Raw genomic sequence first — 25,633 nt, forward strand, 5'->3', positions numbered from 1 at the left:
TATGTGTTCCCTCTTTAGTGTAATTTGGACCTAAAATATTCATAAAGACTTCTCATTCTCTCTTTTGGATTTCTGCAGTGTCCTTATTTCCTTTTGACATGATTGTTTCTGACTTATAAAGCAACTCTGGTTTGATTGCTGTGTATTAGTGTCTCAGTTTTCTATCTGTTCTAATAATTGTTCTTTCTAATTTGATTGGCTCATCAATTTTAATCTCTAATTTTAGTTTTCACCACCTTTGGATTACATTTGTAAGACACTGTTGCAAAGCAACTTCTGTTTAAGTTTCAACATTTCTCCCTTGAACTAAGTAGATTTTGTACTGTTTAGTGTTTCGATAATAACTGCAGTCATCTGGAGGTTCAGACCTCGTTCTTTCATAATTTGAAAGAGAGACATGTGGTCCACTGAGTCATATACTTCTTAAAAAATCTACAAAGTTGCAAACTACTTTCGAATCTCAAATTTTTATGTCTGTGGATAAATTTCAGGATTAAAATTTGAATGGGCAAGATCTATTTGGTCTGAAACATTTTTTTTTTTTTTTTACACCTGCCACTTTTGCATTCAAGTTGTTGTTGTTGTCTCTTTTCAGAAGACATTTTAATGGCATTTCATATGTGACTGGAAGAAGGGAAATCCTTCTTATAATTATTAACAACAGTTCTGTCTCCCATCTTATTTAGTGGGTGTGTCAATGCAGTTTTCCAGTCATCCAAAATTTTCTTTGTCTGCTAAATGTTTTGCAAGCATACCAAAACTACTAATCTCAGTTTACCTTCAATCACCTAGCAAAGGGGAAAACTCACTGGTTAGGTAAATAAATAGTTAAATGTCACACTGTGTGTTGTATTGCACTGAAATAATTAAACTGTTAAGCCACGAAGGTGGCTGTGTGGTAATGAATCAAGACTGTTAGATTGTGGAGGTGAGTGCTGTCTCATTTCGAGCCCATATTGTACTGGTTCAGTTCTGCTGTACAACCTCAGTCTGTTTTCCAGGTGGTTACCCATTATTGCATAGGCAGTGGAGGGCTAGATAAGCATTTCTGCTTCAATTATGCACTGTACGAACAGGAAGAATACAAAGAAAAAATAATCTACATTAAAACACTGCAGCACAGATAGAATTCAGCATTGATATATCTACCTGAAGATTTTGCCATTCATTAGTCACCATGTTTTGACAAAAGATTCACAGGACAATTATATATATATATATATAGAGAGAGAAACAGACAGATCCAGGCATATGTCACATTTCTACAATTTGTGTCAGCACTCTCACAAGAAATTAGTCCTTTCCCCATGCCCCATGTAGTACGATATTCTGCTACTGCTCCTCCAAACCGAGTCAGTGGTTCCCATAATTTATTTCTGACAGCACAGTTGAGCTTTATTTAATTAATAATAACAACAGTATATAAAGGTTTGGACTATATGTTTCAACACAGTACCTACATATCAGGTATTATGTGTGTAAATAGATCAATGTTATGACACAAATGGGTTAATTCTTTCAAATGTAAATAGCATGTGAAATGGCTTCATGGGTCAACTGCGATAAATGTAATTTATTTTTATGTTTTTGGGCCAGCAGACTCAGGAGTTCTGCGATAGTTCCATCTTCACTAATGCTTTGTAAATTTTTTTAGGCTTTTGATTTCTCTATCAATTTCCTGTTCTCTTGGTGCTTGTCAATTTGGATTGGTTTTTAGAGCAATTTGTGATGTAAATCTTTATGTGGGATTAATGCATTTTAGAAGTTTCTTGAAATATTTAGAAAAGTCTCTATAATTACCTGGGTTGTCCATTTCCTTTCTGGAAGCAGGTATTTTGCAGCTGGTACTTATTTGGCTGAGTTTTAGTTGTATAAATAGTTCTGGTGTTATTCTTTTGGAAATTTTATTCAATTTCACAGTCACAACTGCCCTCATATTGTCTTTTTGTTTGTCTGATTGAGTAAGATGCTTTGTTTATTGTTGTCAGCATCATATCATTTACATTTTTTTATTTGTTACCTATTCCATTTTCCTGAATTTTCCCTCTTTCCATAACTGTGGTTTAAAAGTGCCCATTAGCATTTTTATGTGATTGTAGAAATTTGGAGATTATATTTTCTAGCACATTCCAAGACTTATATACTTCTTCTGGATCTGATCTACTTTATTGTTAGTCTAATGTTCTGATGACTTAAAGTGTGAGTGTGGATCTGGGTTATATCAGCATATTCCCCCAAACCACCTTCCACTTCTTTACAAGATGACTTACTTGGAATTTGCAGCCACTCTTCGTTACTGGATAACTGGCTGCTGCAAACTCTCTTGACTTCTTCTCTATCAAATAATGCTAGGTACAGGAATTTTTAGACTCTTTCTACTTATGAAATAAGTAGACATAAAAATTTTACTTTTCATCAACTAACGATGTATTTGACCTCCATACACAATAAAAATATCACTTTCCACATGAATGTGTAATTTCCTGCAAGTCTTTCATACAGTTGGATGTGAGAAACAAATTGAATTACAGTTAAAAGAACATTTTCGTGGATACCATGACCTTTCTTAACAGGAATCATAAAAATGATTCTTGCCTCTAATAAGGTTGCGTCAAGAGTCTACAAGAGTACTTTTTCAGCTGTTCTTGTTTTAATAACAATAGTCAATGACACAATAAGCATAGAGCTGTATATAAACTCCATAGTTCTTCTTTACACACTCACTAAAACATCTACGGATTGCCCAACAGGTACTTGTTGTTGCCATCCGACCACTGCGTCTACTTTCTCCCCACAACTGATTTTAAACCTTCATGCACTAACATGTGATGCACAGTAGGTAGGATTCTACCATCCCACACTCATATCCAGAATATTGTGTGTTCGAGACGGTAGAAGGCTGAGTGGTTGTAGAATTTACACAGAAATTCTCGAATCGCTACATTAGATCAGCACATGTGTATTAGCTACTGACTACATTTTATTTTCACATTTGAAGGAAATAGTCAATTATCTATTGATCTCAGAGTAACCTCAGTTGTGGACTCAAGATTAACTTTGAAACCACAAATGCCACAAGCAGATGGGATGGGCATTTGAGGAATCTTTTGTCTGTTTTACTTCTGAACACTCTTTAGTTCCAAAATCCATGGTATTCTTGCTGGAATTTTTTGTTTTTTGCAAGGCTAAGATTTTAATTTTTGCTGACTATAGTGTTTCTCCTAATTTAAAGAACTTCCCTGCCTTTAGGAATGTGTTTATGTTGATAGTGCCCACATTTAATTTCTGGTCACACGTCTGGTGAACCATCGCAGACACATTGCCACTAGCTTTAAGTCTACCATGAAGCTGATCTGCAATGTATACTGTTTCTGATATATAAATTATTTTGGAAAAAGATGCTCCTAATTTTCTAACAACCACTGTAGGGGTTATATTACTTGCTCTGCATTAATATAAAATTCTCTTCGACACTGTAAAGTATGGAAGATTTTCTATTGCTACATCAATTTGACTTGATTCAGTGAAGTGGGAATTGTTCAGCTATTTAAATTACATCTTTGGCAAAAAAGTTACTTGTCCTTAAAATCAATCTAGGTCAAAATAATTTTGAGCTTTGTTGAATCCAAGGAAAGGTATAGCTTTGCATAACAGTATTTGTTCAGTTTCTGATATTTCATTCAATTCCACAAGTACAGACAATATTTCTATTTTATCCCAAAGCACCTGAACAGGAGCTTCATATTGCTTAAGACTATTTGAGCATTAAGAACATGTTACAGTGCTTCTTGTATCTGATAAACATTATGGTATTTAAGAAACTAAATTACCAGTACAAGTATTGTACCATTGCATTGAGTGTGAAATTTTCTTGCATATGGAGCAAGGTACATCAGCAAATATGTTAATTACCTATTTAACAGCTTCATCTTCAAAGGGTATCTGAGATTTATCTATTTGAGCCTTAATTATAAGTAACTATTTCCCTCATTAGGGCTTTCATTCTTGACTATTCAGCTGTTATAAGTTGACACCATGATTAATTGACATATATTTTGTTCAGCAGTTCTGTTATTAATCTTTCATGTTCTAAATTGAAAAATGAGAATGTTGCTCAGGAGCCTCATTTGAAAGTCAGTCAATTTAAGTTTTAAAATAAAGGCTCACCCAGTAATTTGAGAAATTTATTCAAGCAGCTTACAAGCACACAGAACATAATCATAATCTGTGAACTCAACAGGTACATGAGTCATAATTAAGAAAAACCCATAACTTTTGTTATGAGTGAGAAGTCCCCATGCTTTTGATACAGCCCTACCTGTTGGTCACCTGCTGGAGTATAACCAGTAAACCACCAACGTTTAAAGAATCAAACTCCCATTTATGAAACAGCTTCAAACTTCTTGTTACTTCACAAATAAGTTTATTGTGTTAAATATTTGATATCAAGCATGTAAGTGATAAAAAGTTTAGAAAAGCTTTGAAACCATGTTCAAAGTTTGGAGTCATTGTGAAACATAGGGATCTGTTACAATCCCACTGTGAATGGCGAAGGCAGTCTCTGTTACAGATGTGGGAAGCTCCGTTCAGTTACATCACTCAGGTACCAGTCGGTAGATATATCACATCTTATAGTGGTGTCATACTTAATTGAGCATAAAGATGCTTTGCAAAACATATGTGTAATTGTTGATAAACAATAGCTTATTGTAAACAGTTTCAGATAAGTAATATGAAAGAAGTGATTTTCTTACTATGATATTCAAGTGAGCTGTTAATAGTAATGGATTGCTTAAATCATTAGTAATTAAATCTTAAATGTTCTGACTTAATGTCTCAAATTTCAGTTGTGCTCATAACTGTTCAATTACCTATTGATTCCCCCTCCCCCGTACTTGGGTGTAGCCGACAGGAAACCTGAGAAAACTGTGACAATACCTTCAGAAGTTAACAGTACACTAGTGACAGACGATATTGTTCTTTGATAAAAGAAAAAGAGTATAATATACCTTACAGATATTAAGATCGTTAACTACAGATCTCTGAAAGATAATTTGTCACATTGTGAGATTTACGAACATTGTCAATTTTTTGCAGTTTATGCTTTGGTAGTTCGAGTTCTTGCAATTAATTCTTTGTTACTGATAATACCTTTCTATGTCTCCAGGCAAGCTGAGTTTTCTTAAGTTCAATTCTTTTCATAAGTAATACAGTGTCCCTGCTCTCATTATTAAACACTGGATCAGTATATTCTGGATAGCTGGCGCTCTGTTTGAAGCAAAAGCTAGTTTTTCATGCTTCTTTATGTTTATGATGTCATATCTTATGACCCATGTGTTGTACATGATATAATTTTGCAGTTACATTCAGTGAACACAGTCTGTAAAATGCATTGTGAATACAGTTAATAGGGTGAGAAGTGAATTATGCTGTCACACATTGGAATCTGTGCTCAGCATACAACGAATTATATGCTGATTAGTCGTTTAATCAACATTATTTAACATGCATTCATATAAGTAAGAAATTAGGATTGCTGTGCTTTCAGCTATGCACTTTCAACTCTTTCCACACAGCCATACATTACAGAGACCCCATGCTAGACTAATAACTTCTAAAAAAATAATGAATGAAAATGCCTGATACAGTAAGTGATGAACTTTTTTCTAGTTGTTAGTTGTGGGGGAGTAAGCAAGAACAAGTTTTACAAAGGTTTGAAATTATGTGTGCAGTTTATTGCAAGTCATTAAGTGTCCCCCTTCTCAAATACTGGATGAAAATAATCAGGGTATCTGAAAGCGGTGAGTTATCTAATCTAATCTATGCTGCCTTGAGATATACACACAGTTTATAACTATAATACATATCTCACTGTGGTGAAGTTTTCACAAAAGATTGTGCCTCCTAATGAGTAGCTTAAGTCAGGATTTTAAATTTTTAAATTTGGTCACTGTTTATATGAAATACTATCAAATTTTTGTTGCCCCTGGAAGCCATTAGATAGGCAACCTACAACTGAGTTTGTGTTAGATGCCCCACGATAGTTCCTTACTTTTATAGAAGTGTAATCAGACAACCTGCCATGAGATATAACTGGCAGATCTTGACAATTGGGAAATCTTAACACTCTTAATAAATGAGCATGACAGACTATCTGGTAAAAGAAATGTGATACCAACCCAAACAGAAGTTCAGTGTAATCTGAGCTTAGAAGCATCATTTAAGAGCTATAGGTGAACTAAATACAACCTTAACAAGCCAACTGTAATAGTTCACAAGAAATTTATCATATTTTAAAATCTGCAGTCACAATCTTTCTGGATCCACATGTGGTCTGTGTGTTCCTTGCAGGTTAGAAACGGTGGAAAAAATTGCTTTGGTAAGTTACAATTGATCAGATTTCCTGTAAGTGACCATGACATAGGTCAGCCACAGAAGTCGAGTATGAAATTGACTCTGTACAAATTTAAAAAATACCCATACACATATGTGAGACTTTCATATTTTTTGCCTGGTACATACAATCGCAGGATTGTAGTAAGAATATTACCATTACCCCCCGCCCTCTCCCAACCTACCCTCTTGTTCTGACCAAATTTTTGGGGGGTTTTCATTGGTTGTGAGGCAAATACTGCACCCGGAAATCCCCATCCAGATATTCCCAATTGAGTCTCCTTGTGCCACACTGTCTCATCGCCTGGATAAAACAGATTCTTTTCTTCCTAATATGCTGTATGCAAGAAAATTTTAGATTTATATTGAATTGTTCCTTTGTTAACAAAGAAGTTGAGTATATCAATTCCTTGAGACAAATGACTCAAGAAGTTATTAACACTAGCAGTGAGTTTTTGTAGAAAAAATGGTTTTGGAGGATCATGCATTCTAGTTGAAGAACCACTAAGCTTGAACCAGGAACTGTTATTAGAGAGCTGCTGCAATGAACTTTTGAATACAGCATATTAATTATTAGTATATATCATATCTCTGATTATTCAGCTACATGTGCATTTTTAGACAAATTTGAAACCTTGGTGGTAGGTTGCAGATAGAAATGTCATGTAAAAAGTTCATAATTTGTGCTGACTTCAACATAAATATAAGAGCTGATGACAGGTTTGCTGTTTCTCTGAGGGACATGTTATCTACATATGGCTTAGCATTAAACTTTAGTGAGCACACTAGAATAACAGCATCTTCTGCTACATGTATAGATAATATAGTGAGCAGCATCAACCATGGTGCCGCAGAAAAGTTCATCTTAAAATTAGGTATATCTGATCATTCAGCCCTTTTTATCTCATTGCCACATTTAGATAAAACTGTAACAGTGAAGTGAGTCAGGAACTTCAGCCAACACAATGTGAATACATTTGCCTCAAGACTAAATCAGATGTCCTGGTTGTGCAGCAAGCAGTTCTCAGTAAGCACAAACTATGATGCTTTTTTATCAGAATTCGTGAGTGTTTTCAATGAATGCTTCCCCTTTATAACAATGTGTGACAAAAACTGTAAGAAGAACTCCTGGATAACTGAAGGTTCAAATGGCTCTGAGCACTATGGGACTCAACTTCTGAGGTCATCAGTCCCCTAGAACTTAGAACTACTTAAACCTATCTAACCTATGGACATCACACACATCCATGCCCAAGGCAGGATTCGAACCTGCGACCGTAGCGGTCTTGCGGCTCCAGACTGTAGCGCCTAGAACTGCACGGCCACTCCGTCCGGCGATAACTGAAGGCATCAGGGTCTCTAGTATTAGAAAGAGGATACTGCACATGGAAGTGAAAAACAACTATGATGCAGAGCATGTCAGCTATGTAAACAAATACAAAATTGGTAGAGTAGTTAAACAGGAAAAACATATGCAAACAGTAAATACATCAAAAGCTATATGGCAGATTGTCAGGACTGAAATATGTGCTGAAAAAACAAAAAAGTTTTAATCATAAATTAGAAATAGATGGGGAATGATTACAAACTCCAGACATATCTGCAAAGAATTCAACAGGTATTTCATAAATTCTAACAAAATTGATCATCTCCCTCCTCCACACATAAGTCCCAATATAATGTGGCACAGATCAGTAGTATTCAAATTCACTCATGTATCCTGCTATGAAGTGGCTAACATTATAAAATCCCTAAAAAATCTCAAATCTGTGGGCTGGGATGAACTGCTAACAAAAATAATAAAGACAGGATGTGATTATATTGCACTCCAACTCTGTCACATAATAAATCAATCCTTTGATGAGGGCTGCTTCCCGGACAGGCGGAAGTTCAAAAAGGGCAGACAAGAGGAGATATGAAATTTTTGCCCAGTATCAATACTACCAATTATTTCTAAAGTATTTGAGTGAGTAATGTGTAATGAACTAGAAAAATATAAGAAGAAACATAACATTATTCTTAATAATCAGTATATATTTAAGAAGGGCCAAAGCACTGTTCATACTATTAATGAACTAATCACTAAAATTAGCAGATGACTCAATAACAAGGAGAGTGTATCTGGTATCTTCTGTGACCTCAGCAAAGTATTTTATATGGTAAATCATAAGCAGCTGCTCCTCGAATTAGCTTCTTATGGCTTCCGTGAAAAATCTTTAAGTTGGTTCACTTTGTATCTAAAAAATAGGAAACAGAGGGTAGTTATACAACATAAGGGTGAGAAAGCTTGCTCTAGCTGGAAGGAAGTACAAGCTGTTGTACCCCAGGGGTCCATACTAGGCCCATTACTATTCCTGTACTGTATAAATGACATGACATGCCAGGTCAGATACAATTCTGTCTGCAGATGACACAGCAGCAGTAGTCTGCTGTAAAAACACTGAAGAACTAGCACAAAAAAACGAAGCAGATCCTGAGTAACTGACTTAGCTATTAGGAACATTGTGTATCATGCTTATTTTATATCAGCTGTAGGATATGGCACAATTTTTTGGGGAGTTGAAAGAGGAAGCCTCCTCAGAGTGTTCAAGCTACAGAAGAAAATTATTGGAGCTATGACTGGAATAAAAAATAGACAATCATGCAAGGCTTTATTTGCAAGCCTTGACTTACTGACAATTCCTTTCGTGTTTATATACGATACACTTCTCTTTGAGTTAAAAAAAAAAAAAACACATCTTTTTAAGGGAAATTCCTTTACACATGTTTATGAAACAAAGCACAAACAAGATAACATGTTACCTCACCACAGACTAACATTATTTGAAAATACTCCATATGACATGGCTTTGAAGCTTAGCAATAAAATGTGTTCAAAGTTGAAGGTTGCAAGCTAGGACCCACAGGTGCAAACACTGAAAATATTTAAGAAGCAAATGCTATTACAGCGTGGATGATTTTATAAATGAGGAAGACAAGTAGAAGATATTATATTTGGTTTTTTCCCTGTTTTTTTTCTACATTATGTTCTATGTGTATGCTTATGTTCCCTTTTAATGGAGGTATATGTACTGTTTATGAATGTCCATACTTATAAACTATGTATCACATAAACTATGTACCTAAATATCTAGATGTATACATATATACTACTTTTATGAAAGTATCTGCTCTTCGAAGTATGTCAGTATTCATAAACTAGAGAAACAAACATGAAAAATACTTAAAAAAGAATGATTTTAAACCACTGTGGAAACTTTAAGAAACAGGAAGAAATCTAACATGTAATTGTTTTCTATGTTGTAATGTGCTTCTGGGAGCATCCATATGCTTTATTTTAATGTATCTTGTTTTAAGGTATATTTAGGTAGGCTTAGAATTATTCATTGACAAGTCACCAATGTTTCAATCAAATGATTGTATATAACATGTCATGTGATAATAAAGATTCTATTCTATTCTAGATACTTTTTGGGGGAATTCAGAGTGAGATCCATATTAGTGAACCATGTGAATTCACTAAACTTCAAATTTACTTTGAGATGCATACACCAACTTATTGACTGCAGATAGCTCCTTTCCTCATAGTGAAAGTCACGAATGTACAAAAGCGACATATATAGTAATATATGTGATCAGATGGATTTCACAATCTATCAGTGTTTGTTTTAAAGTACAGTTAATTTCATATGCTTTAGGTAGGTACCCACATTTTGAAATCTCATTCTGACTGAATGATAACTGTTATTTCAGGACTGACTCACTTATTCAGCAAACAGTCCGTGTGAGGTTTGCTGAGTGTACAGTACTTACCATTGCTCATCGATTGCATACAATTATGGACAGTGATAAGGTTCTAGTTATGGACAATGGTAAACTCAAGGTAAGAAAGCATTTTCAGCAAGAAGACAATATTATTTTACAAATATGAAGAGGTAATTCATGTTTTTTTTAAAGATTTGGATGCAGAAGATTGTATGCTGATAGGATATAAGACACAGCTCAAGTTGTGGTCCATAGTTTTGGTTGTAGATATTACTTCAGGTCGTAGAGCTGCAACAAAATAATGAAAGAAGAAAACTTTGCATGGAATATAACAAAATAGTTTTAAATGAAATCATTCTGCATTGGGCTGTTAAAACATTATTTATTGTGATTTCAATTTTGAGACATGGTCATTTTCAAGCATTGTGGGATGTTGTAACGCACTCAATAATATAAAGCTGTGTAACAGAAATTGTATTTGATGATGTGAATTTATCTGCTGTTCTATATACCATACACATTAGAAATATGGTGAAATAATGATCTAAACACTTAAATTACAAACCCACAATGCTTGAAAATGACCATGTTGTGAAACTGCAATCACAATAAGTAATGTTTCAACAGCTTAAAGTGGAATGATTTCGTGTAAAAATTTCATGAAGGCCTTGGACATAGCCATCATCAAACTTACGACAAAATATGACTTATAGTGCAGGCTCAAATACATCAAATTTTTATTTAAGAAAGCAAGCACAATAAATTTATGTACACTTGTTACTGAAACTCAGCGTATCTACAACAGGAATTTTACTACCAATACTTACAGAAAAATTTAGTATTTAAATGTAACTTGTTATTATTTCATCTCTGTTGCAACAATTATTCTTATTTATATATTCATTTGCTGAAAATTTGCATTGCATGAATGTCATCTGGTATACGTATTAATGTTACATTTTTCATTACATATGAATGTAAAAACAAGAAAATATTTACACACTCCTCCTACCTTTCGCAGAGTAGGCTTATCAACCTGCTCTGACCTCAGCTCAATATATTTGTACATACAGGGTGTTTCAAAATGCATATATGGGTTTTAAGGGTTTGTAGTATTTATTACATTAAACTAACAATTATAAATAATACATCAAATGAAAGAGCAACTCAAATGGTTTTTCTTACAAGCATTCAATATGGGACAATATGGGACATCTCGTCGATATTCGAATTCTTCCCATGTCTTGATCAGTGCAACAAGGCTATTTTGAAAGGCAATTGGATCAGCTGGTAGCAAAGACACTACTCATGATAGTTTATGAACCCTCAAAGGTAAAAGTTGCATGGCATCGGATCAGGTGTGAAGGTGGAGATCATACAAAACAGTCTCTGTCATCTGGCCCCTTGCGGCCAGTTCAGCAGTCAGGTAGAACATTGTTTAACCAACTGCATACTGAGTTATGACAGGCAGGTGGCACACCATCTAGCCGGCAATTTAAGTTCTGTATGTCACCTTCTTCCAGTTGAGAAAAGAGCTATTGTACTAACACATGAAGATAAGAAAACCAGTTACAGGTGCTTCACTGATAAACTTTCCGCCAGGATATGACAGATAAAACATTTAATTTAGAAGAGTCTCACTGCATCTGTACCATCCCGTGGTGATTTGGTGACCCCCAGATGTGCACATTATGTGTGGTGACATTTTCACTTAGGTGAAATGTCGATTCATCACTGAAGATCTTCATCGTCATGCAGTAACATTCAGTTTGCAAAATTTGCAGTTAAAACATGTTCTGTAGGGTGTAAAGTCTGTAAAAACGGCAAATGATAAGGACATTGTAGGAAGTATCTCCTTAAAAGCCTCCATACATACCTCACTAGAACTGCTAGTTCACGACGACTAGCCTAGTAAACTGATATCTTGGGGCTACTCGTGAAAATCTCTCTCAATTGCTCAACATGTCCTCCACTCACTTGTTGGATCCATAGTATTCCATTTGCACAGTGGTATACAAACGAAACTATATGAGTTGCTCTTTCATTTGATGTATTATATATAATTATAAATTGAATGTAATAAATACCACAATGCTTTTAAATACATATATTCGTTTTGAAACACCCTGTGTATGGGCATAATACTTTCACATTGTTTAGGACAAATGTACAGAATTTACAAGATGGCTTCGTACATCACACTACTTTTTTTACTTTTGTATCATTAAGAATCTTAAATATGTTTTATAATGGAAGTACCTCTGCAACTATAACAACCTTTACGTGCTTATGTCACAGCATGCTATTTGGTACAGAAATATTTCTTTACAGTGTACAAAACCAAAGACAAAATACCACTTGAGGCCCCTACACATGCACCTTTCGACCCACTGACATATTGGATGTATGTAGACACTTTGTCCAACCGACCAACCAACTTTTCTTGTTATGATGCCAGTCAAGTATGACCACCTGACACCTGACAGCTGATCTCCATTACTCACCCAACAAATTCTTTCATGTGTAACACTGTCTTGCCAACCACCTGAGAAAAGTTCATCTTTTGTCACTGCTTATGGGATTAATTGCTGTTCTATCATTCATGACAGAGCGCAAAACAGACAAAACTTTAATGACTCCATTTCCGGAGAAATTTAAAGAAATTAGAAGTTTGTGGGACACATCATGCTAGGAGTATAGCAATAGAGATGCAAAAAATGAAACACTTTGTAAAATTCTTCAAGGAATCCATAATGCTTTCATGCAGCGCATAGAGAGAATAGAAGTTATATGTTTTATGAATAGAAGTTTGTCAACCTTCTGTATTTCAGTTTTTAGATTTTATATCTGATACATGTTGAAAATGAAATCTAAAAATCAAAATGCAGATAGATTAGACCTCAGATTCATTCCTGATATTTATCAGAAGTAAAATATAAAAACCAAAATATAGGTGGTCAGTGGATGTTTATTCACAAAATATACTTGCTTCATTGTTATAAGTGTTAAAGAAGTCTAGCCTATACCCAAGCCTTCTGCTATGAAGAGCAAATTGTGGATTCAGTTCTAACAGTTGCTAAATGCTTCACTTCTCATGTGTTTGTTGTATTTATTAGATGATGTGGTCCACCACCACTTTTAATCTTTCTTCTTCTAATCTGAAATGAGTTTATTAACCTCATAGAAGCATCTTTTATATTATATGCATAAAAAAATAATAAAGTGTACATAAACATCTTTTGTTTTAGTTAAATCAAACAATGGAAATTCCAGGTAGGAATATCAACAATGTAGGAAAAGACAGATTGCTACTTACCATAAAGAAGATATGTTAAGTTGCAGACAGCCACAATTAAAAGACACTTACAAAAAGCTTTTGGCCACAGTCTTCATCAGCAAAAGTCAGACACACACCATTCACATGAACAAGCAAGTACTCCTCATGCACATGACCGCCAGCTGTAGCATCTCAGGCCGGAATGCCATTCCTCCTTGTGCTCCTCTCCATAATACACAGAACAAGAAGTAAGACACAAATAGCTTTTTTTACACTCTGGATGTCAGAAGATGACTAAAATATGATCTGAGTTAAGTTTCAGTACCCAGCAAAATATATTTGAATTTATATTTGAGTAGATTTTGTTAATGTGGTTTTGCCCATGGCAGAAGTCTGTCCAACTTTTAGTGTGAAATTTATCATTCTGTCCTTAATGACTGTTTCTGCTATTTTAGACTGAACAGGTGTAATAAATAGTTATGCTTCTGTTGTTTCTTGGGTAGCCTTTATCCTCTCCTTGAAATATTGTTACTACATTGCTTCTCCTTAGGCATTTTAGTAGTACTCTTTCTTTCATTACTAGATTTATCAACATGTCAGAGGCTTTGTAAGATATTTAACATGATATTTAAACATGTCTGCTGATTTTATGTCCAATCCAATCTGTGTCTTTATTTTTTAGTTCCCTAATGATTTTGAAACTTCCAAGTCATCTGCTAGAAATAGTAATAAACTCACAATCACTGATATGTCTCAGTTTTATTTGTTGTTAAGGGTAATGTGTTCATCTCAAATAATTGACACCCTATCCCATTTTTATTTTACTTCAGTTTAACATTCATGCCTGCATGACTTCATTTTGCTCTCTGTGGAATTTATCAGAGAATATTCTCAGTACTATTTTTGCATTTACCATCACTGTTAACATTTATGTTTTCCTTGGACATGTAACAATCCCTCTTGTTATTTTCTTCTTCTAGCTGTAGAAGTTACTTTTTGTTTTAACAACTTTCATTCTGTCTGAATTGCCTACTCTGCCCATTTTGCGGTAATATGTCACCTAGTTTAGTCATTTTCTTAACTTAGAAAAAAAGTGTAAGAGCAATGCAATATTCTTGGCAACAGATTTTTGCAAATCCCTCTTTGAAAAGTCATCAGTCTTCCTGCTCCACTGTAAAGGGCTATATATACTAGAAAGTTGTAAATATGCTTGAAATAATTTAAATGACGTAAGTAAAAACTTTAATATCAAAGAAGATGATAAAAGAAGAATTCTGTGTCCAGTCAGTAAAGACATCAATTTCTACAAATTCCACTATAAGTAGCTTGATACAAATTTACAGTAGTCTTCCATATAAGAGAAAAATTATTTCATCATTCTCACTTTGTAGTAAAAATCAGAGAATATATTTTTAGACCGTGTGAAATACAAGAGAACTGTAACTCAGTGTAACCGAAAGATGATTCACCTAATCAGCTATCTCAACCATGATGTGCCCATGCCTCTTAATTGAGAACGTTATTCAGTCAGTGATGGTATACCTATGAGCATTTGCACGGTGTGCTCTGTGTTTTTCTGTCACAGTACTATACTGCCATATATGCCGCAGGATGCCATCTGCTACACTCTATGACATGTGCACACATCCAGTGGGCACATTCTGGGATGAGACAGAGATGAGAATCACCTTTACCAGATGCTCACAATGGCAGGATGTGGGCTTCTGATAAGCCTTGCAATTTATGTGATTCTTATTTTCAGTTTTGATGCTACAACTTTCTGCCCTCATTAGGGTAAATGAAATCAGCAGTTTTTCCCATTTTCCCCATGTGGAGTTGACCTCATTATTTCTCAATATCAGCAACACTTGTCGCATCCCCTTCATGTGACTTAGACTTTCTCATTCCCACAGTATGCCTGTATCATAATATTCTGTCTGAATAATGTCTTATATCTGGCTAAGAAACTGTACCTATATTTGCACAGTTGGAGATTAAAAGCTCAGTTTGTAGATTAGCATAAAATTTTCAAATCTGATGCACACAGTATTTTAGCTTAAACTCAGTTAAAGTATTGGGTCAATTTGAAAGAAATGTTGGAGAATAGGATACATACTTGCTTTATTACACATTATACAGATAGACCCCATTATATGCATATTCATTATCCACATTCTTGCATATATGTGAGTTTAGTTTTAACTCCAGTGTTGCATTCTGTTAACAGTACGTGGAAGCACTAATACATCAGCATTTCTCACCATGCACCTTCTGTTGTGTTTGTTGAGACTTGAATCATCATTTCAAGTCAGTAGAGCACTTGACAGGGTCTGTATTTAAAACATTGGGTAAAGGAGAGAAGGTGTCCATGTCAAAAGAAAGATTTGTGTAAGGAGGTCATGTTCAGTAGAAACAAGGTTAGAAGTTTTGTATCACTACACATTCAGTGTGCTTTGGTACTTTCTGAATCCACTGTGAGAACTATTTATGACATACGGGAACAATTTGAAAAACTGCACTATCTTCATTTAACTTAAGTGTGACTGAAATGAGTAAATTTTGCTGGAAAAATGATGGAAAGAATGGAAAAAATGCTAAGCCAGTGGAGTGGGCATCATAACCAATGGTGCATGGCTCTGCCTGAAGCAGCTATCCAAGCTAAAGCCAAGACCTTGTATGCCAATTTAACAAAAGGAAGAAGTCGATCCAACACCTTTCTTGGCCAGCTCAGGTTGGTTTGATTACTTCAAGCAACATTTTGGCTTTCATAATATTAAAATAATAGGAGAGTAATAAATAAATAATACAGATAATAATAATAATAATAAAATATAATAATAATAATAAAACAGACTTATTTTTGAAATGAATGCCTAGCTGCATGTTGATTTCGACTGATGAAAAATCAGTGACAGAGTTTAAGGCCGCCAATGACCAATGCACCTTTCTTTTCAGATGAAAAACATTTTCTCTCACTGTATGACTCTTGTGCATTGTATCCAACATCAGTTGCAAAAAATGCTGCCATTCTCTGTTTTTTTGAACCCCATGTAATAGTGGGTTCATTAAGCCTTAACAACATACCAGTAGCGGATTTCCTAGTTTCCACATCACCAGCATAGTCTGCATTGCTGTGGGTCTGAAGGTGATCTTCTTGTTTTGTAGGAAAATAAAGTCCATAGTGCCCTGAAAATATTTTAGGATCCTTTCCCCAGTGTTGTATTTTCATTGGTTTCTCAAGATGCTGACTGGCACTGTTGACTAATGACAGATATATCATACTACCCACAGCGTGCTTATATGGAACAATGGACACATCCTTTTGTCCATTCTTATGCATGTCAGCACACATCTGACGATGAAAATTATCTGCAGGTACTATTACAGAGTTAACATCCTCTATCCTGACACATCATAGAACCTTCATGGCATAGGCTTCTTGATGCAGAAAAATAGAACCATCTGCTAACCATTCTCCTTGCAGGCCCAAGTAGGTACCCAGTTTTCAGAATTTTTAACACATTTACACACACAACACTTGAATGCCAGGTACATACAGCAGGATATAGTAATAAAGATGCAAAGAAAAGTTCACACACTGTACAGATTCTTTATGAGACCCAAAGACGAAAAATCACTGAGTTTCTGGTACGTGTATATCCTTCGTTTACAAATTTTTAACAACATTTTATAGTAGTATATACTATACTATACTAGTGTATACTATACTACTTCACAAAATAGGCCTATCTACATCTTTTAGGGTCCACACTAATATCAGCTTAAATACTTTGTGTACTAATAAATACATTCATAATAAATCAAGAACTACATTAGAATAATTACATCAGTTCATCAGTAAGTACAATTTTGCTTGTGAGTACTTATCAGTCACTTATTCTTCTATACAGTAATAACATTGGAGTTTTAAATAATTTTTATGCTTAATTTATGGGATTGTCTATGTTTGTTCTTAATTTTATTGTTAATTTTCATTGATGTATAATAGGGAGTATTATCAGACACTTTGAACTTGTGGTATTGTGACCTTGTCTTGTATAAAATAGCAAACTAAGCTACCATCTTTCAGTCTTTGTTTATATTCCCGTCTACTGCCTAATGCCTCCATTATGGTGTGAGTGATTGTCTGTACTTATTCCATTGTTTTTATTCCACCAGGATTGTCCTAGTTAAAATACTTCAGATATTGTTTTAATAATTGCTATTCATGAAGGATTTCATATAAGATTTCTTGTGTGTCTTTGTGAAGCTACTGACATTTGAAAAATTGGTTTTTTCTTTAAATTTTACTTTTTGCTTGTAGTTTCATTTCGAAATATTCTTTTTAATAGAAAGCCATTCTTTGAGCATTTCCTGAAGTAGAGGCAACTTATGCAGCTACAATAAACAGTGTGATATTTGTTAAGTTTCTTATACTCACTAATACACCTCTACATGTTAAGAAGTTCATTATACAGGGTTGTTAGAAAATGTCCGAAATGCTTGTTGTGATGTTGTAGGGCAGATTGTACTGAGACATAAATGTTAAGAAAAAAATGCGATACGTTGCGCCGTTTCCGAAATATGTAGCTTAGAAGCTAGCCAATCAGGTCGTTTCACGCTCAGATTCAAACAGCCTGTGAGGGGCAGTGTTGCCAAATGTATGTTTCATGTTGTAAGCATATAGCTATAAAGCTATGTATTAAAGGCTATTGCCTTATCGGGCAGCATGGTCTGGGGGTAGAAGGCTAGATATGAGAAATGCAAGGTCCCGGATTCAACCCTCAGCAGGATCATTATTTTATTTTTATTTAACCAATTTGTTGTTGTTTGAATGTTTATGTATGAATTTCATGTTAGTAAAGGATTTGAACAACTTTCATTTACATAAAACCCATTGGCGATGGGCACAAGTGCATACATTTATTCCAACAGCTACAGCATATGTAACGTTCAACAATTGCTTATGATTGCAGTGGACAAAGGTCTAACAATATGTAACTGTTTGGACATAATTATAGAAAAGCAGTAAAACTCATACATAGTCAATAGCCATACATGTAACAAATACAGGGAAAATAATGATGAAAAATAAAGGAATACAACTGATGTTTTGTTAGGTCTTTAATGTAACAACATAATTTCCAGGAGCAAAACGTAACAATAAATCTTCACAGTAGCTGCTCAAAGTGTCCTCCTCCAACCTGACGGCATGCATTGTAACGCTGTGTCATGGAGTCCACAAGCTTTCCGAAATCAAAGGTTTCCCTGATTTCATCAAAGGCTAAAATTATCATCGCAAGACGCTCTTCAATTGTGACTACCGGGATTGCGTAGACGATTTATTTCACATACCCCCACAGATAAAAATCTAATGGCGTCAGATCTGGTGAATTAGCTGGCCAGGGAACTCGACCACCTCAGTCAATCCACCTTCGCGGATACAACGCATCTAAATGCTCACGTACTGCAGCAGCAAAGTGCGGCAGTGTGCCATCATGTTGGAATCACATTCCCTGCTGGACCGCCGGTGGAATGATTTAACGTAAATACCATGCGGGTTTGCGTCCGTCCAAATGTGGCTGTTTCAGGAGTTGAATGGTCCTTCTCTGATGAAACATGCCTCGTCTGTCCACAACACCATCCTTTTGAAATGCGGATATTCGTTACATTTATTTAAATACCACACAGAATATTGGTAACGAGAGGGATAGTCCCCTTCCACCACATCGTGTACCTTCTGTAGGTGGTACGGAAATAGGTCTTCGTCGTGTAGGATGTCCAATACTACAGCGTGCGAAACCTGTAGCGACAAACAAATGGATAAATTTTACCATGTGTGGTTTGCAGGCATATATTAAGAACTTCGGAATAACTTTACTTACCCCCAAAGCATTACCAATGGCCCTAGAGCTGGTACTAGGTGTTCCAGCAAATGCATCGAGAACGTTTTCTTCTAATTGAACGTTCTGTACATAGTGTTCTTGTCCAGCATCAACATTTGTTACAGCAAAACTTCCGGTCTCCCTTAACCATCTATCAACTGGTATGAAGGTATTTGCACACAGAATAACGCGGTTGGGGCATCTTGCGTTGTAAATGTTGCAAGCCTCCGGTCCATTTTGACCTGCAGCGCCGTATGCTAAATGCATATCGGCGTATTCCTCGAAACAGTACCGATGTCATGCCATGTTATCACTACGTGTGTGTCAAGCTTACCTCCATTGTTGTTCTGTCACACCTGCTTCCGTGTACCTTCGCAGCTAAGTCTTCCGACAAAGATCGACTGCATACATACGATTCCCGACGGTGATCGAATGACAAGCAGATAAAGGTTCACTACACAGGCCGAGACGATTGGAGTCAGATGTTGTCATAGCATAGATGGAATTGCTGACCCATTGGTCCTGGGTTCGATCCCTGCTACAGGTGAATATTTTCCCGTATTTGTATTTGTATTGCTCTCTTGTTTGGTTTGAGCAAACCACATGGAGAATACGTTTGGCAACACTGCCCCTTCCAGGCTGTTTGAATCTGAGCGTGAAACGACCTGATTGGCTAGCTTCTAAGCTATGTAACTCGGAAACGGCACAACGTATCAAATTGTTTTCTTAACATTTATGTCTCAGTACAACTTTCGCTACAACATCACTACAAGTGTTTCAGACATTTTCTGACCAGTCTGTATAACTCATGTTAGTGGAATTAGTGTGTTGTGACAAATGAAAGTCTTGTAAAATATTTGTGCAGTATGAGAAAAAACCAGTGATCTTCATGTAATTTCATAAGTATTATATCGTACTCTTTATTTACAAGGAAATATTGTGTCTTATACTGTCACAACTCACTGATTCAAACAAAAAATATTCGCTTTTTGTACTCTTTCTGTCAGTGATACATACCACTGAATCTAATTTCAGGAATTTGACCATCCACATGTCCTGCTCAGTGACAAGAACGGTATATTCCACAGTATGGTTGAACAAACAGGCAAGGTTGTGTCAGAAGAGCTGAAGATCATAGCAGAAGAAGTAAGTTATTAAAAAGCTGTTAACTCAAAAATTTAATCTGAAAATTGAAAAGTAATATATATGAAAAATATACAGGCCACAACTCAGGCTGTAGCTGAAATTAAAGAGTGTCTTTGTCTCTTAAACATTCCTTTGGCTTCAGGTTGTCCTTAAATGTCTTTCTTTTGACATTTCAATTGCACACTGTGGTTTTACATCAAGTGGCAATACAAAATGGTGATTGAGAAGCAAATCATTTACACTCCTTATTGTTAAGTACAAAGCATACAACTATCAACTTTATCAGCTGACCACGGTCTCTCATATGTTGTAGTTTGTTTCATGCCATTATATCGAGTTATCAAAATGAAATAATTATCCAAACAAGTCTTATTCTTTCCTGAATTCAGTATGCAAAAGCCAATAAAAAAAGTTGGTAGCTTGGATATCAGTACAACTTTAGAACTGTGAAACATGTACCTCAGTGGTTATACAAGTTGTCTGTATGTAATATGAACTTTACTAGATTCTCTGATTGTATCTGAACATATAAATTGTTCATCATGTTCATACTGTATCTGAATGCTGAATGCAGTGTGAATTACATTTTAATATTTCTTTCTCTTAGTCAGTATGTAAACATTCACATTCTTAGTATATTTTACATTTTGCTAATAAGTAGATGTGTTGATTGCTGATGATGTAATGTTAGTTTTGTGGTTTAGTAGTTTAACAAAAATTGTTGCTTTCTTAGTAGAGAGATAATTTAGAGACCGCTATTATTAGTTCTATAAATAGTTCTATTGCTGAAACTGAACCTAGGTAACGTAGATTTTTAGTTATTTTCAGTAATTGTAAAATTGTACGTCGAGTGAGAAGTGTGGGCCCTGTTGTAGGTTTGTGAGAAGTGGGTTACGGTGTGCGATTTGTTCAAAGTATTTTCATTGGTGGGGAATGCAGTGGGGAAGCCAGTGGGTATTCTAGTGAGATCCTCTCGTGGGAATGCAGAATCTGTAGTAGAAATAAGTTGATAGAGGAGCAGGAGAGTAAGATCTGTGCCCTTCACGTGCAGTTACAATACACAAAGGAGGAACTAGACAGGCTGTGGCGGTGAAGGGTGCTGGGGAATGGGAACTGGCAGTTGGCAAGAAGGCAGTTATGAGGAGGAGGTATTCAGACTTCTGTACTTTGAGTATAAGCAATATATTTGACCAACTGTCAGAGATGAGTGGAGAGGAGCCTCTTGTAGCTGTAAGTGTAGAAAACATGAAGCAGTCCTCAGCAGATAGGAGCCCAAAGTCAGTTACAAAGTCTAACAGAAAGAAGAAGGTTCTGCTGCTAGGTAGTTCACACGGTAGATGTGTGGGCCAACAGTTGCAAGAAGTGTTGGGGAGTGAGTACCAGGTCACCAGCATTGTGAAGCCTAGTGCAGGGTTGGCTCAGGTGACTGACAGCATAGGGGAGTTATGTAGGAATTTTATGAAGGAGGGTCAGGTAGTGATAGTGGGTGGAGCAGGGAACAGTGTCGATAGGGATGGAGAATATGATGTAGGTGGTGACCTGGTAAAGATAGCTATTCAAACTGGTGGCACTAATGTGCATTTTTTGCAACTGTTTCAGCATGATTGGCCTCGTCTTAATGCGGCTGTTAGGTGCATTAAAATGGGGCTGGAGAGGGCACTGATGGCAGAGGGCATGTGTCATACTGCAGTGGTGCCAGTCGAGTCTATCAGTAGATCAAGTTTCACTAGGCATGGCCTGCATCTCAATGGGCTTGGGAAGGGAAGGCTGGCAAAGCTTATAGCTGACATTGTATTGGAAGGTGGTGGGATCACTAATGGAAAAATTCCTGTAGTAGTTGGAGTTAGAGCTGCACCTTTTTTAGATTGAAGTCAGCTGATAGGTATGCCTACTTAAAGGAAGTCCCTCTAACTAAGGAATCACCTTCAGAGGATGTCATGTTTCCAAGTAGAGGAGGAATTGGCATATTTCAATAGAATATAAGATATATTAAAGTTAGTGAACTGCTCATTGATGTTGACTCTGAAATTATTGGTATATCGGAGCACCACTTAAATAATTTGACAATTCAGAGGCTTCCTTTACCAGGGCAGAGATTAGCTGGCTATTCCTCAAGGACTTGCTTGCAGGGTGGTAGACTAGCCATATATATATATATGGTAAGTCTTTCCACTCCCAGGATTGGAATGACCCCTTACCCGCTCCCTTAAAACCCACATCCTTTCGTCTTTCCCTCTCCCCTATATATATATATATATATATATATATATATATATATATATATATATATATATCTAAAAAGAAAGATGATGAAACTTACCAAACAAAAGCGCTGGCAGGTCGATAGACACACAAACAAACACAAACATACACACAAAATTCTAGCTTTCGCAACCAATGGTTGCCTCGTCAGGAAAGAGGGAAGGAGAAGGAAAGACAAAAGGATATGGGTTTTAAGGGAGAGGGTAAGGAGTCATTCCAATCCCGGGAGCGGAAAGACTTACCTTAGGGGGAAAAAAGGACAGGTATACACTCGCACACACACACATATCCATCCACACATACACAGACACAAGCAGACATTTGTAAAGGCCACGTGGAATGTTTCCCTATATATATATATATATATATATATATATATATATATATATATATATAAACAAAGATGATGTGACTTACCATACGAAAGCACTGGCAGGTCGATAGAAACACAAACAAACACATACATACACACAAAATTCTAGCTTTCGCAACCAATGGTTGCTTCGTCAGGAAAGAGGGAAGGAGAGGGAAAGACGAAAGGATGTGGGTTTTAAGGGAGAGGGTAAGGGGTCATTCCAATCCTGGGAGTGGAAAGACTTACCTTAGGGGGAAAAAGGCACAGGTATACACTCGCACACACACACACACACACACACACACACACACACATATCCATCCGCACATATACAGACACAAGCATTGTAAAGGCAAAGAGTTTGGGCAGAGATGTCAGTTGAGGCGGAAGTACAGGGGCAAAGATGTTGTTGAGTAACAAGTGATGTACGAGGGGCGGCAACTTGAAATTAGCGGAGGTTGAGACCAGGTGGGTAACGGGAAGAGAGGATATATTGAAGGGCAAGTTCCCATCTCCGGAGTTCTGATAGGTTGGTGTCAGTGGGAAGTATCCAGATAACCCGGACGGTGTAACACTGTGCCAAGATGTGCTGGCCGTGCACCAAGGCATGTTTAGCCACAGGGTGATCCTCATTACCAACAAACACTGTCTGCCTGCGTCCATTCATGTGAATGGACAGTTTGTTGCTGGTCATGCCCACATAGAACGCTTCACAGTGTAGGCATGTCAGTTGGTAAATCATGTGGGTGCTTTCACATGTGGCTCTGCCTTTCATCGTGTACAACTTCCCGGTTACAGGACTGGAGTAGATGGTGGTGGGAGGGTGCATGGGACAGGTCTTGCACCGGGGGCGGTTACACGGGTAGGAGCCAGAGGGTAGGGAAGATGGTTTGGGAATTTCATAGGGATGAACCAAGAGGTTACGAAGGTTAGGTGGACGGCGGAAAGACACTCTTGGTGGAGTGAGGAGGATTTCATGAAGGAGGGATCTCATTTCAGGGCAGGATTCAAGGAAGTTGTATCCCCGGTGGTGAGCCACATTCAGAGTCTGATCCAGTTCCGGAAAGTATCCTGTCACAAGTGGGGCACTTTTGTGGTTCTTCTTTGGGAGGATCTGGGTTTGAGGGGATGAGGAAGTGGCTCTAGCTATTTGCTTCTGTACCAGATCAGGAGGGTAGTTGCAGGATATGAAAGCTGTTTTCAGGTTATTGGTGTAATGGTTCAGGGATTCAGGACTGGAGCAGAATCGTTTGCCATGAAGACCTAAGCTGTAGGGAAGCGACCGTTTGATATAGAATGGGTGGCAGCTGTCAAAATGAAGGTACTGTTGCTTGTTGGTGGGTTTGATGTGGACAGACGTGTGAAGCTGGCCATTGGACAGACGGAGGTCAACGTCAAGGAAAGTTGCATGGGATTTGAATCTGATGGAACCAAAGGAGTTGAGGTTGGAGAGGAAATTCTGGAGTTCTTCTTCACTGTGAGTCCAGATCATGAAGATGTCATCAATAAATCTGTACCAAACTTTGGGTTGGCAGGCTTGGGTAACCAAGAAGGCTGCCTCTAAGCGACCCATAAATAGGTTGGCGTACGAGGAGCCATCCTGGTACCCATGGCTGTTCCCTTCAATTGTTGGTATGTCTGGCCTTCAAAAGTGAAGAAGTTGTGGGTAAGGATGAAGCTGGCTAAGGTAATGAGGAAAGACGTTTTAGGGAGGGTAGCAGGTGATCGGCGTGAAAGCAAGTGCTCCATCGCAGGAGGCCCTGGACGTGCGGGATATTTGTGTATAAGGAAGTGGCATCAGTGGTTACAAGGATGGTTTCTGGTGGTAACAGACTGAGTAAGGATTCCAGGCATTCAAGAAAGTGGTTGGTGTCTTTGATGAAGGATGGGAGACTGCATGTAACGGGTTGAAGGTGTTGATCTACATAGGCAGAGATACGTTCTGTGGGGGCTTGGTAACCAGCTACAATGGGGCAGCCGGGATGATTGGGTTTGTGAATTTTAGGATGTAGGTAGAAGGTAGGGGTTTCGGGGTGTCGGTGGGGACAGGAGGTTGATGGAGTCAGGTGAAGGGTTTTGTAGGGGGCCTAAGGTTCTGAAGATTCCTTGAAGCTCCGCCTGGACATCAGGAATGGGATTACCTTGGCAAACTTTGTATGTAGTGTTGTCTGAAAGCTGACACAGTCCCTCAGCCACATACTCCCAACGATCAAGTACCACAGTCGTGGAGCCCATGTCAGCCAGAGGAATGATGGTGGATCGGTCAGCTTTCAGATCACGGATAGCCTGGGCTTCAGCTGTGGTGATGTTGGGAGTAGGATTAAGGTTTTTCAAGAAAGATTGAGAGGCAAGGCTGGAAGTGAGAAATACCTGGAAGGTTTGGAGAGGGTGATTTTGAGGAAGAGGAGGTGGGTCCCACTGTGATGGAGGACGGAACTGTTCCAGGCAGGGTTCAATTTGGATAGTGTCTTGGGGAGTTGGATCATTAGGAGTGGGATCAGGATTATTTTTCTTCGTGGCAAAGTGATATTTCCAGCAGAGACTATGAGT

At 37.1% G+C, this 25,633-nt stretch overlaps 1 protein-coding gene across 3 annotated transcripts in view; it reads left to right on the forward strand.

Moving 5' to 3' along the window:
* The window catches only part of LOC124775036 (probable multidrug resistance-associated protein lethal(2)03659), a 294,648-nt gene that overhangs the window by 264,798 nt on the left and 4,217 nt on the right, over positions 1-25,633 (forward strand). For all 3 annotated transcript variants that reach the window (XM_047249811.1, XM_047249810.1, XM_047249812.1), the window contains 2 exons: positions 10,147-10,276; positions 20,356-20,466. In XM_047249811.1, coding sequence (XP_047105767.1) covers positions 10,147-10,276; positions 20,356-20,466 — 241 coding nt within the window. The remainder of the gene's footprint in view (positions 1-10,146; positions 10,277-20,355; positions 20,467-25,633) is intronic.

This window comes from Schistocerca piceifrons, chromosome 2 (assembly GCF_021461385.2).
Source record: "Schistocerca piceifrons isolate TAMUIC-IGC-003096 chromosome 2, iqSchPice1.1, whole genome shotgun sequence".
Lineage (NCBI taxonomy): Eukaryota > Metazoa > Arthropoda > Insecta > Orthoptera > Acrididae > Schistocerca > Schistocerca piceifrons.